The following is a 13,339-nucleotide window of genomic DNA, read 5'->3' on the forward strand; positions in this document are numbered from 1 at the left end:
AGTATGTCCAAACAGGCAAAATCTGGTTGGTAACCTAGAACAGAAGAAAGGAGGAAATATTTAAAAAAAACCCCAAGCACTTAAAGTACTGGTTTTTAAGATTTACAGTTATGTTATTGAGGAAACATCATAGTTGTGGTTACAGGAAACACTGAACAGTGCAGACTTAAACTGCTTTCAGTTACATTACTGTAAATGTACTACATAAGGGGCGAAGATAGTGATGCTACACTCTGCTACAGAAACAAGTGGATTGGTTTAAAAATTCCAGTAAAGTCCTATAAAGAAGGCAGATTTTGATATTCGGCTCTTTAAAGCAGTTGTAACAGTGTGTCAGAGGAAAGGCTGTCTAGCTTCAAATCCTATTCCCCACAGCAGCTGGAAATGAACGCCTATTTAGTTTTAACTTTTTACGTGAGTCATTGTATACCTTTGGTTACCTCTTTCCCTTGTTAAAATTGGAATGAAAAAAGCAGCATGTGCTTCATACAATGTAACTGGAACTGCACATAGTGAATGTGTAGCTGCTACCAGGTTATCTGCACCTTCTATGTTTTCTTTCAGTTTAATGTGTAAGAAGTAAGCAAGTCTTTGAGGAAACAGTATTTCAGTAAGTTTCAGCTGGACTTGAGTATATAGGTGCTCTGAAAAGAAATTCTTTCTCTTTTTTCTAAAACTGTTCTGCATTTGGGTTGGAAGGTGCTGTTTGCAGTTGCCACTAAAGCTCAGTGCTTGCCGAGGCAGTTTGGGTACACCTAGGTCAGGTGTCTGCTTTTAGATGCACATCATAAAATGAGCTTTTTCTGTAAGTTGGCTGTTTTGGGGAGGTCTCGCCCAGTAATTATGGGCTCTGCTGGGGGCGTCCATTCCTGATCGCTTGTCCTCTGCTTAAACAGAGACTAGAAAGGAACTGTATGAAATGCAGGAGGACAATAGTAGGTGGTCATCTTTTTACTTCTGAACAGGTGCTGGAGTGAGTTGCATGGTGAGCAGCTGGTTCACTGTATCTTTCTGTGTGACTTGTTTAGTTTCTCTGAACTTTAATTAGAATTTCTAAGTGTTTGACTTAAAATTGTGTTATAGAATTAGCTCACTGGAGGTGAGTTTGGCTGAAATAACTATTATCTGTACTACGCTTATTTTTGAGTTAAGGATTCTTGTTGAAATCAGAATTAAGGCATTCTGTGATCCTTGTTGTGTATTTTATATAAGAGGTAAAACTTCCCTTTTTGATTAAAAAAGAATAGTAATAAAAAAGGAGGAGAAAATAAACCCTAATGACTTAAACCACAAATACCTTTTCTCAGAAGAAACCTTGGGTTCACACTGTGCTGGTAGATTCTGCCTTAACATTTGCTGCTGTGCAGCAGGAATGACTGTTCTTCATATTAGCTGTATGTGGGAGTACCAAACTTGTGTTTTCTAATTATACTGTTAGCTCCATGACTCAGCCACGTGTCAACTATGTCACCTTTTCCTGGGAAGTGTACTCCTGAAGCAGCCCGTGCTGAACAGAGGAGCAGAGCAAGAAAACTTGCAGTGCATGCATTTAAAAAAAAAAACCCCAACTTTTCTGAATGTGAACCTGACCTCCACAGTTTAATGAATGCATAAAACATTGCTGTAATGTAGGTAATAACTTTAACAGCTCATAAGGGGAAGGTTGTTTAGTTTTCTTATGATTTGCTATCTGTGTGTTACTGTCAGTGTAATCAGTTCCATGATAGGTATAAATAAATGTCAGTGTTGCCCCTCCTCTGGGGTTCTACCTTGGAGAGGAGCTAGCTGACCTGATTTTGCCAAAAATACCAGTCTCTTAAACAACTACCAAATAGTAGTTGTTTCAGAGTCCTAAGAATATGGGGTGTTTAATGTTTTGATCTTCTGCCAAAGAGGTGACTCCTTACTCTTTCCCAGAAGCATCTTAAACATGAGACTCTACATAAAACATATCTGTATTATTGAACACTTCATCTTCCCTTCAGTTATTGCTGTAAGGCTTAATGCTTTAAGCATTTTAATTATTACTTAAGAGAATAGTTACATACCTCTTCAATCGTTAGGTTTTTGTCTGGCCCCGTTAGATAAGGGGTGAGAAAAGACTCTGATGGCCTCATTGTGGCAAAAAATCCATTTGCACAGATGATCACCGTGGGATAAATCCAGCTGCGGCTTATGGCTTCCTTCCAGGAATCCATAGCCTACCTAAAAGAAAAAAAGGTGGCAAAGAAATGAATAGATGCTCTTCACAACTGGTAAAAATTCATCTGCAAGTTTACTTTTTAACTAAACCTATACTGCCGGCCTCTTAAGCGGGGGCTGTGATGGTGGCAGCCAGTTTAATTGGACGCTGGGGGACAGATGGCAATGTGATAGCCAAGGGCTGCCTGGGATGGTGACACAGAGGTCTTGCTGATGTGCAGATGTAACTGTACATCAATGATCTTGGGCTCTCCTGCACAGCAGTGGAGCTGCACACCTGGATCTCCCCGTGGGCAGGGATGCCTCTTGCAGTTACTCCTCAAGGTCCAGAGATTCCTTGCCACAACAGATCCTTAGTAAGTGACTAACAGTGTGCTCAGCTTTGAAATCCTGGCTGAGGACTGACTGCACATGTACAATCCTTTAGACATAGGCAGTTGACCAAATCTGGGACTAGCAGTGGGTCTAGCTGCACCTTGACTCCTCTCTGCAAGGAGTTTAGAATTCTGTGACTTAACAAGAGGGTCTCTCCACCAGTTCTGTCTCACCTTGTCCTCTGTGCACTAAGTCAAGCCTACCTTGCTGTCGAGTCCTGTTAAACCACTGTCGCATTTACCGTTGAACTTTGATAGATCAGTAGAGGATATTGTTGTGTCTGTCTCAGGAGTGGAGTGACTCCAGCTGTGACACGACCCGAGCCAATATTTCTCTCACTGACCCTGCCTGAGGTCACAGATGCAGCCTATAAATGAATAACTCAGATCAAGGTGCGTTGGCCGTGGTAAACTCTGGTCTCTGTTATTGTCTGTCAAAGGTTGTTCTCAGTGATGTACTTAGGGCTGGGTGCACGTGCTGCAGGGGAAGAATGAAGTTCCATTACAGTTTCATTTCTGAATAAATAAGTGGGCAGACTGTGAGATTAAAGCTCATTCTCAGGGTGCTGTTGATTCACAGCCTGAGTGCCAAGTGGCACAATGACAGTGCAAGTGTTCTCGCAGACAAAAGAAGCCACCAGCCAGCTCAGCCCATTGCGAGCTCAGTTTCTTCAAAATGCTTTAACACTCATCATATTTCTTGCACTCCAGTCATTTGAGAGGGTAGAGAAAGATGCAGAAACCATCTGCTCATGGTACCTGCTCAGATTTTGAAAAGAGGAAACTTCACTTTTAGAAAGGATGATCAAAAGGAAAAGGAGGAGACCTTTCTTCACTGTAGTCAGTAAAAAAGTCTAAAGATATTTGTTTTTTTAAGCTTATATTACTTGTTTTGCATTAAAAAGTCAATTTCACTGATCCTGAAAACAAGTGAAATAAGAATGTTCTGAATCATAAGGGAATGAAAGCAAAGCACTAACTGATGTTTAATCATGCAGTTACAAGCTATTTCTTTTAAATAGTTGAATTCCGCTTTGTAGCAGGCACTTTTTCAAAAGTGCTTCTACTTGCACTGTAAGATTGTATTTTTTAAAACTTAGCATAAATAGTATGTTACAAAGACAGTATTTCTTGACCTCAGAGGAACGTTATGAAAACCAGCCCTAACCCTTGAAACCTGATTTTAAATGATTGCCTTTGTTATCATCTTTCTCTTACAAATCATTATATATAAAGTACAGCCTGTACTACCTTTAAATCAAGACCTAATTTGAAATGTTTTGATATGTTACCTTTTTGAAATAAAAATATATTAAATCCTGGGCTGATCAGTAACATCCGCATGAATGTTTTATCACCTCAAAATGCACTGAGCAAGTGAGTACCCACCACACTCCCAAATAACTCCAAAGGTGATGAATTACCTGTCAAACCTGTGGCTGTGGTGCATTTCTTGTGGATTCATGTGCAGTTCCTCCTAGGATGACTTTGTCTTGCAGAGGAGAAGTCAGAAACCACCCTCTAGGATTGGAGGTAGTAAGACATTTCTGTGTCTTTTTTTTCTGAAATGTCCCTTCTAAAATGTTACCAGAATTTAAATAATAATAATAATACTAACTCATCACAGCTTTTCTTGCTTGCAGAACTTGTCCATGAAGATTGCAGGGGAAGCATTCTCCTTTACAGGTTTTATCAGCAAACTGAGTTGTATTTTTATGATAAAGCTATAATACTCACAGTGGCTAATGATTAATAAAACCTGCTATGGCAAGAAAGCAATCAATGATTGCATTCTTTATGTTAATAAATACCTTTAAAAGCTCTGGTCTCTGATTCATGGATAAGACAGAGCACCAGTTCAGCACAGCTTGGGCTAACACTGGCCCTCCCCTGTGCATAGTGTAGTGGCCTCTGGGCTCGTGGGGTCTCTTCTGACCGTCCTGGCTTTGCTAGGGGTTGGGAGGTAGGACATGGAATGTCTCATACTATTAGTTGGCCAGGAATTACTTCTGTATAAGGACTGATCTGTCATATAAGGGCAAATGGACAATAGGACGAGCTTCTAAATCTGGCTTCTAAGCTAAAAAAGTCAAAACAGACCTGCTTTAGAGAAATGCTGTTGCTTTGCTTTCCTGTACCTATTTTTTTCAGACTGGACTCCCTCTGTCCTCCGAGGTTCACTAGAGGATGGAGTGACCCCTGAGGCCGGTGGTGGGATGTGTGTTGGCACTGGCAGTGGGTGCTGTGGCCCTGGCACAGGAGGGGCCCCTTTGTGAGCTCGGCAGGGCCTGGTCCGGTTCTGCAGGTTTGGAAGGTTCTCTCAGTGCTCAAGTGTGTTGTTCAACCAGGCAGGCAAGTGCTCGGGGGGGCCAGGTTTGTCTCTGCACTTCCTTCTTTTTCCTTACCGAGAGCTTCTGAGGAAGGGAAGGAGCCCTGGGGAAGGTACTGGGTGGGTGTGCTGCCTGCTGGAAGGGGGCTCCTGGCTGGCGCTTCTCTGGTGGCCCTGGGTAGTGGCTGGGCAATACCGGCATGCTTTGAATCCAAAGATACTCTGTTCCTTCCTTGTTTGCCCAAATTGGCCTTACCAGCTTGCTGGACTGTGTCTTCACATAAGACTTAGGCCCAAACCCACTAATGTTTCAAAGCCAGTGTTGTATTTCGAGGGGGTTGTAGTTATGGGGAGCAACGAGCCCGTCTCTGGAGTTTCATGTTTACATGGAATCCTTTAACATGCTGGAAGAAAGATCAGCACTTAATACTAAAAGTTGCAAGGAGAGGTGGATGTGTTGAGTTTCCTTTTCCTGCAGAATTAGATAGCCTGTGGTTCCAGCCTTGCTTATAACCTGCCAAGCCTCAAGTATCTTCTCTCCAAAGAGTGTGTGTGTAGGTACACAAACGCACAGGTGGATGTGTGCGTCTTAATCTTTTAGATTAAATCTCTGATTGCTGGGTTGATTCTGGTTACCCTGTGTAATCAGAATTAATTTACCCTGTGAAAGTCCAGGGTAAGACAAGGCCTTGCCTTTCTCTTCTTAACAGTCCTAAGTACTGCCCTCTTCCTCCTCTGTTTCCCCCATAATGCTCCCCCCAACTTCCAAACTCAAAATCTTTTTTTTGGAAATTGGAGAGAATAGGATTAGATTTTTTTTTCTTTAAGATCTTAGCTGTTTTCTGAAGATGGGGCTCCCTACAGCTGCAAGCCAAATACACTGTGTCTGCTTGGTTTCTTTGCTCCTCAGTGACATCCCACAGAGAAAGCAGTGAGCTCTAATCAGAACATAAGAATTTTCATGGTTATTTCTACGAGTTTTTCTAGCTCCTTTCCTGCAGCCAACTACTGGCATTATTTTTTTAAGTAATAACAAAAAAGTTTCACATGTTGTTGATTCCTGTTGTCAGATGCTACATGGAAATATTTGTTAACTTTCTGTACCAAAGGCAGTTTGAGACCATGGCCATGGAGCTGAAAATATTAAGTTCTTCCTTTTTCATTTAAATACAAAGTCTCTTTAACTTCTAGTCAAGGACTGGCACCTACTTCTAAACTAAATGCCTCAAAAGAAGATTCCTACTCACAAGGAAGAATAGAATAAATTAGTCCTTGCTCTCCTGGACTCTGTCCCTCATTCTTCAGGCAGGAGTATCGTGCTCACAGTTCTGCAGTAATAAAAGATACTCACTGCTCAATGCAAACTGAATACATCTCCTGATTTTATGACTGTATTGATTAAATTGTTGTGCTTAGAGCCAGTTTACAATAGAGAATGTCTGCACAATGCACAACAGTAAACAAAAAGCCTAAAAAAACTAGCCAGGTTCATTTGGTCAGATCCTACTGATTCTTCTTGTGACTTGTAACAAATTGCTTCACTCCTGCCTGCCCTCACTTCTGGGCACTTTGTCTAGTTGCAATATGTGACTGGTATAAAAAGCAGATATGTTTGTACAAATGATAGCTTGTGTCTCTACAGGAAAAATATTATTCTGTAAATGCTAGATTTTTTTCTATTTTTATTACTTAGGTGTAGGGATTGGAGGCTAGAAGCAAACAGCAGTACAGAAATAACTTTAGCATATGGATATCAATCATATTAAATTAGGTATTCACCATGAAAACTCATTTATAGTCTCTTGTTTCTTCGCCTGGACTAACTGTCCTTTGTGTTGGACTAAATTAGCTGTAGGACTTGAAGTTTCTTGATAAATTCAGAGATGCTGACCCTGCCAAATTCTTGGCCAAGATCAGTGGATCTCCCTCACTTGGCATTCAAAAGCACACATGATGCTAGCTGTTTGTTTCAGTTATTAAATCTTCTTGGATATTCTTGTTAATCTGGAATTTTCCTGTGTGGAATCAGCCATATTTCTCCACAATGTACTTCTGTAGTTTTAGTCCATACTACTTAAGCCCCTTGATAGCCTTTTTTTCTTTTTTTGTTGAAATAGAAAGACAATCAGTCCTGAATTTAATTTTGCTGGGAGCACGAGGAAAGGAGAGGGGCTCTTTCATTTTGTTTGGACTTGGAAGTTTCTCGCTTCTCGGCAGAGATTTCTATGAAGTCAGTGAAGTGGTTGCAGCTTTCAAATGTGGGTCAAGTAACAACTGTGGCTTAGCAGTGTTGGAGTGAAACCCCTGGGATGGGATGTGCAAACCCTGCACGAGGCCCCTCTGGTGTGGGCTGTTCAATTAGGCAGGAGGAGCCTGTCAACCCATCTGCCTGCACTTGGGTAGGAAAGAATATAATGATGCAGACACAATCCTTTCTTCCTTGATTCAGAACAAGGGATGTGCAAGGGGGAGGCAGACCCTTCACCCACGTGCAGGAGCAAATGTGGTTGGAAGCAGCTTTGCCAGCACCACACACAGGAGCCAGAACAAGCAAGGCAGGATGAACTCTGATCTTTGCTATCGTGCACAGGGAGGAGATGAAAAAGGTTGTGCTTCTGTGTATAAATTACTGCTGTTAAGCTCTTTATAGGCAAGTAAATAAGAATCTAAAGCAATTTAGCTTTTATTCTTGGCACAGGGCTGTTATGTGAGCTCTGAGCTGGCATATGTTATGCTGAAGTGCTGCAATGATTCAGCGCAGCTTTCCAGGGCTGTGTTGAACGTTCTTCTTGCACTGCTGTTCCCTGCATGCTGCAGCCTGAGCTCTTCTCCCAGGAGGGTCTGGTCAAGGAGCCTGCTGTGTCAAATAGCCTGTGACAATCTGCTCTCTGGATTTGTGCTCAGCATGGTTCAGCTGCCCTTTGCAACATCTTCCTATTTTCCTTTTGCATTTGCTTGAGACAAGCACACAAATGCTTCTGATCATGAAAATCCCGTGTATGACTGCAAAGTAGCTGCCATAAATTAAAAACTGGGAGAGGGAGAGAAAAAGGCAGAAGAATTAATGAAAAATGCTTTAGGGAAATGCTGCTTCTTCTGGAGATGACAGACACTATGATTTTCTTTACCTGTGTTCTGGCACACTTTCTCTATGTTCAAGTTTTTGCTTTGTGATTTGCTTTTCCAGCAAACAGCAGATATTTGTGGAATGAAGAACTGCCCCTTGCTTCCATTCCTTATGCCTCTTAATAAACATCAGAGGGGGAGCAGGATAGGAACATAATTTTTTTTTTCTATTAGTGCAAAATATAGAATTAGCTTCATTACCCACATAGTCATGAATAATGTAAGTGAAGAATCTGAGTTCATCCTTGTTTTGCTCTTACTTGCACATTTCAGTGCTGTCACCACACTGGTTTCCGTAAATACACTGTGACTTTGTATCACTGTTTCCAACAGCAGTGGCAAGGCTATTTATGAGGTCCTACATAATCCTGTCTTTCATTTTAAAGTTTTAATTTTTAATGTTTGATTCAATCCTTATTCTTTTACAGTAACTTTTGCCTTCTCTGTGCAGAATATCTGAATAGCTTTAGTCTTCTTCAAATCCAAGGCAGTAGGAAGCTGCCCCAGCTGAGAGCCCATCTGAGAAAACGCAGAAGTCAGTACATCTCAGGTGACTTCAACATGGGTGGCATTGGGCTGGCTAAAGTCTCAGCCACTGTTGTGAGATAGGATATCCCATCCCAAATTAAGTGCCCAGGCTATGGGCAGAAGACTATTACACATGTTGAGATACAGACCAGGTTTGCTCCTGAGCTGGAATTAGAAGTCAGGTGTCCTTTTCACTTGAGCTGAAATAACTCCAATAATCTAGGCTGTGTCTCATGGTTTGAACACCACTGATAACGTGGTTATGTTGATTCTGCGTTTGACAAAACTAGTTTGAGTTTTTGGGGAGAGAGGATGTTATTCAGTGTCCCATCAATGACCAAAACTGGTCAGATAGCAGGGCCTGAATAATTATGTTCTGATGTATGTCCTTTTAAAAAGTCAAAGACCAGCATCTGTAATCCTAAATGGATTCAAAGGCAAAAGGGAAGAATTATGATTGACATGAGAGAAGAACAAGATGTGCAGATTTCTATAGAAGAAAGAGGGAATTAAGTTGTCCTTTGGCATAGGAATACCATTCTTGGTAAACTTTTGAAGTCAAACTGGCAAAGCAGTAAATAGAATATAAGGTAATAACACTTACCTGAGTCACTACGTCCAGCCCCAGGCCTCTCGAATCCACAACAACTACTGTAAGAATGGTCTGAATCACCAGGGCAATGAAGTTGTTGAATCCAAACATCAAAGCATAGCGTTCCATGCTCAGATTGATGGCAATCTGGAACCTAATGTGAGACTGGCAGGTCAGTGACTTTCCACTGGGTGAAAAGTTATTGCCCTCCAGTCAGTGAGTGAAGAGAAATAATTCATGGAGATGATACATCAAGGACAGAGTAAACAGTGTTTCATTTGTTTGTTTGCTTCCTTGCTTACTCAAAAAGCCTTGAGTACCATAGTGTATTTTGACGGTTTTTTTACTTGTCTGTGCTGCTTTTCCAAACCATACTATCAGGTGCTTGGTACAAGATCAGTTCTCTTTAACCCTTTGCTCCTTCTCAACCCCCACAGACTGTGCCAGGCAGGCTGTAAAGTCTCCATGGCTGGAGTCTTTCAGAGACTTGGCCAGGCAAAGCCAGGACCTGCTCTGGCCGTGGCAGCAGTTCTGCCCTGGCTGGGACGTCAGACCAGAAGGTCACTGTGGGTATCTTCCAACCAAATTTTCTGTGATGATGTGAGTCACTTTTTGCTTTGGGGCTTGACAGTGGAGGTAACATGCTGTTTATTTCTGTCAAGAGCCTGTAGATTTTACTTGCAATATCTTTTTTGACAATAGTTAGAAATCTTTCCCTGCAATATCTACCTGCAGAGTTTATATCTGAACAAAAGGGTATTATTCCATCAGGATTCACTTTCATTGATTTTAGCATGTTTTTTATGTGCAAGTTTTGACTCTTTTTGTTGTTGTTGTTTTTGGTTGGTTGGTTAGTTGGTTGATTTTTGTTTTGTTTTGGTAGAATATTTTGAAATAGTCCAGGTGTGATTTGCTATAATGTAGTAGCAATAAACAAAAATGAAAACAGAGTTCACTTGGCTTCCTTCGAGATAGGCATAATCTTGCCATGCATTATAATTTTAGCAGGTTTTTTAAAATGGTTTCTGACTAATTTTGGGTTTTGACATAAAATGCATCTGGTATTTCTGTTAATGAACTAGTGTGGTCTAAAGTCTAAAGACATTCCAAGCAACTAAATAACTGGAGTAATAACGTATTTATTGCACAGATTAGATATAATATTTGCTATTAATATTATTATTATTATAGCTTGGTCTCCTAAGAGATCTTGTCCAGTGTTCTCTTTTACTCCTTCTTTACATCCTAATATCTTTAAGGATTATGTGTATAAAATTACATTGGGAAATGCTCTGTGTCGAGTCTCTTCTTGAATTCATGCAGTTCATGGCATGCTAAAAGGTTTATCAGCTGGTGGTCTAGACATTATAGGATGGCTGTCAAGGTGTGTTTGTCCCTATTGTTCACTTTTTATCCTTCCTGCCAGAAAGAAGGAAAACAGCTTCTGCATTTTGCTGTTACCATTCCCTTTAGTACTAAAGTTACCTTGTACTTTGTTTAACTTCTGCCTAGTTAAATGTTCAATTTTATGGATATTCAAAAATTTTGATAATTTTTCTTTTGTGGTTGTTTAGAAGAACAAAAACAACATAATCAGACATTTAAGTGTCCTTGTGTTTACCTACACAGTTATGTCTAGCATTAGGTCCTCTTTCTCTGAGCGAAAGGAGGGATGCCCAAAGCAAACTTGAGGTAGGGTCAGCATTCTGTGCATAAAGGCAGCACTGTCAGGTTTTATACTTACGTTGCTATTGTCAGGAGGAGCATATAGCAGGCCTTGAAAATGAGATAGCCAGCATAACACACCCAGATGTTGGTAGAGAAGTGCATGAGAAACAGAGAACCAGCATCTACTGCAGAGAAGATCCCTAAAGCCAGTTCTCCAAAAAGGTCCCAGTTAATTTTCACATATTGTACTAGGAAAGATGTTACTGAGCCTAGAAAAAGAGAAAAATGTGTAAATGTTGTATGTGTTCCACAGCCTGTATCACCAAATCTTGCCACCCTCACGTGCCAAAAGGCAATGCCGAATAATGAAGCAGAGTAGTTCTGAAATTTGAAAGCATTTCTAATGACTTCTGCAGCCATGCAGATGACTGGTCACTTTTAGACAACTGCATAAATCAAGTCTCTGCCATTCTGTTCTCAGTGCTTTATTCCACTTGACAGGATAAACTGTAATGTAGAAGGATTGATTATTTGGCTGTCTGTACCCAGCATGGATCTCTAGGGAGAGAACTGGGAACACAGTTTGGAATTCAAAAAGTTCCTTCCAGCTTCTCCTAGCTTACTGCACACCGAGGCTAGTAAACCTGCTAATGTAACAATTTAGCTCTGTGCACCAAATAAAAGAGGTAAGCTGTCAAAAAAGTGAGGTATCAGGAGAGTATATCCAAGGAAATGAGAAAGGATAGGCACTGTTTGCTCTTGGTGGGCCTCCTAGAAGGTGCATCTGTTGCAAAGATAAGCCACCTGATTTAGTATCTTCTGTACTTCTACACGGAGAAACAGGCAATTCCATGACAAAGAGGAATTCGTCAAGGAGAAAAATATTCTAATTCATTATTCACTTGGTCTATTTAATTGCCTGCCTCGAGACAAGAGTAGTATCTATTTCTCCTTAATGACTGTAAGGGTAACCTGAATGACTAGGTGTGATGTAGACATGTTTTTTTCCCTGGTGGATCACACCCCAAAGTCTTGTGCAAGTTCTCTACAGCAGCACAGTGTGATTATGTGAAACCCTGCCAAGGCAGGGTGGTGTTCTCTGATGTTACCTTTTGATAACCTCACTTTGCTTGTGTGGTGTGAGCATCTGCTCCTGGTGCAAAAGTGGAATACTTAACATCAGTAGCATAAGGAATTCAATGGGGTCTTTTTCTGCAAATCTCTGCATCTTGCAATGACTAAAATTCTCCTTTTTCTCCAGCTGCACAAGAGTATTTCACTAGAAAAAGATCGTAATTAGAGGATTATGTTCTTTTTGTGTAAAATGTTTAGGAATAACTTCTTCCATCTGTGTAAGCTGATAGCATTGTTATGGGAACAGTGCCATACTGTTTTGGGGAAAAAAAAACACCCAATAGCCTCATCCAAAGACACATGAGTGCCTCTGAATGGATTTACCAACTGGATATAAAGCCTGTGTAACTTGCAAACTTTCTGCATACTGGTAAGACAGATTAGGTTATCTGGTCCTAAAGAAAAAGCAGCATAGCTCACATTTGAACTGTTGTAGATCAAAGAATGAGGTCTGGAAGGCACAGTGTGTGCAGTGGCTCCCTGGAGCGTCTGCAATAGAATGGCACTTAAAACTTTTGAGACTGCCTTTGTGATCAGTGTTTAGGCATTAACTTACTCAGAAAAGTTGCTAGTGCTTCGACAGCTCCATTGTACACTGCGGAGCTGTGAGAGGGGGCTCGGGAGTCCCACAGCACTTGGATATAATTCAGGACTTGGTTAAAGCCAGCTGTAGCCAGAGCCCACCACAGAGACCAGTAGAGAAGTTTCCTGGAGCTGTAGCAATCCCTCAGGTCCTTGCTCAGCTGCACCAGCACTCTGAGCATGTGATTGCAGGGCTTGGCATTCCCAGCCTGCTGTTGGGGTGTTGGATCCCTGCCAGCAGAGTCGGAGCTCGTGTCCTCTTGGCAGCTCGAGGGACGGTCAGAACCAGCCGGAGCCACAACTTTGTCAGGCCCTGGGAGAGATTCGGAGGCGTCTTTCCAGTGGAAGAACATGCTCTTCTGGGGCATAGGGAGGAAAAACACACACAGGAACGCCAGGGCCACAGAAGCCAAAGTAATGGCGTTGAGGTAGAAGTAGGACACATCTGCCAAGGACACCAGCAGCTGTCCCAGCACGGCGGCAACAGTGGCTGCCACCAGAGTGCTGCTCCTGCAGTAGCTCGTCACCCTCTGGTAGCGGTCGGTGCTGACCACGCTGTAGATGTAGGCGTAATAGGCCACCTCAGTGGCCGTCACCATCCCGTAGAAGAATTCCACCACCTGCATGGCCAGCACTCCATGTGCAAAGAGGAGCAGGAGCCAGGTGACGATGAGGCTGATGCCCTGGAGGAGGAGGACGGGCTTGTAGCGCAGGTAGTCTGTGAGCAGGAAGACTGGGAATAGGAGGGCGAGGTAGGAGTATGTCCAAACAGGCAAAATCTGGTTGGTAACCTAGAACAGAAGA

At 41.9% G+C, this 13,339-nt stretch overlaps 1 protein-coding gene across 1 annotated transcript; it reads right to left on the minus strand.

Moving 5' to 3' along the window:
* On the minus strand, positions 1-13,326 carry LOC113962196 (thiamine transporter 2-like; the record flags this gene model as incomplete). Its single annotated transcript, XM_027672991.1, has 5 exons — positions 1-34; positions 2,049-2,205; positions 9,164-9,305; positions 10,896-11,088; positions 12,510-13,326. Coding segments are annotated over 4 exons (1,305 nt in total), but the record flags the coding sequence as incomplete, so codon positions are not given.
* Between the last annotated feature and the right edge of the window lie 13 nt (positions 13,327-13,339).

Source organism: Neopelma chrysocephalum, unplaced genomic scaffold (genome assembly GCF_003984885.1).
Source record: "Neopelma chrysocephalum unplaced genomic scaffold, ASM398488v2 Primary Assembly neopelma1_121565, whole genome shotgun sequence".
NCBI classification, from domain to species: Eukaryota; Metazoa; Chordata; class Aves; order Passeriformes; family Pipridae; genus Neopelma; species Neopelma chrysocephalum.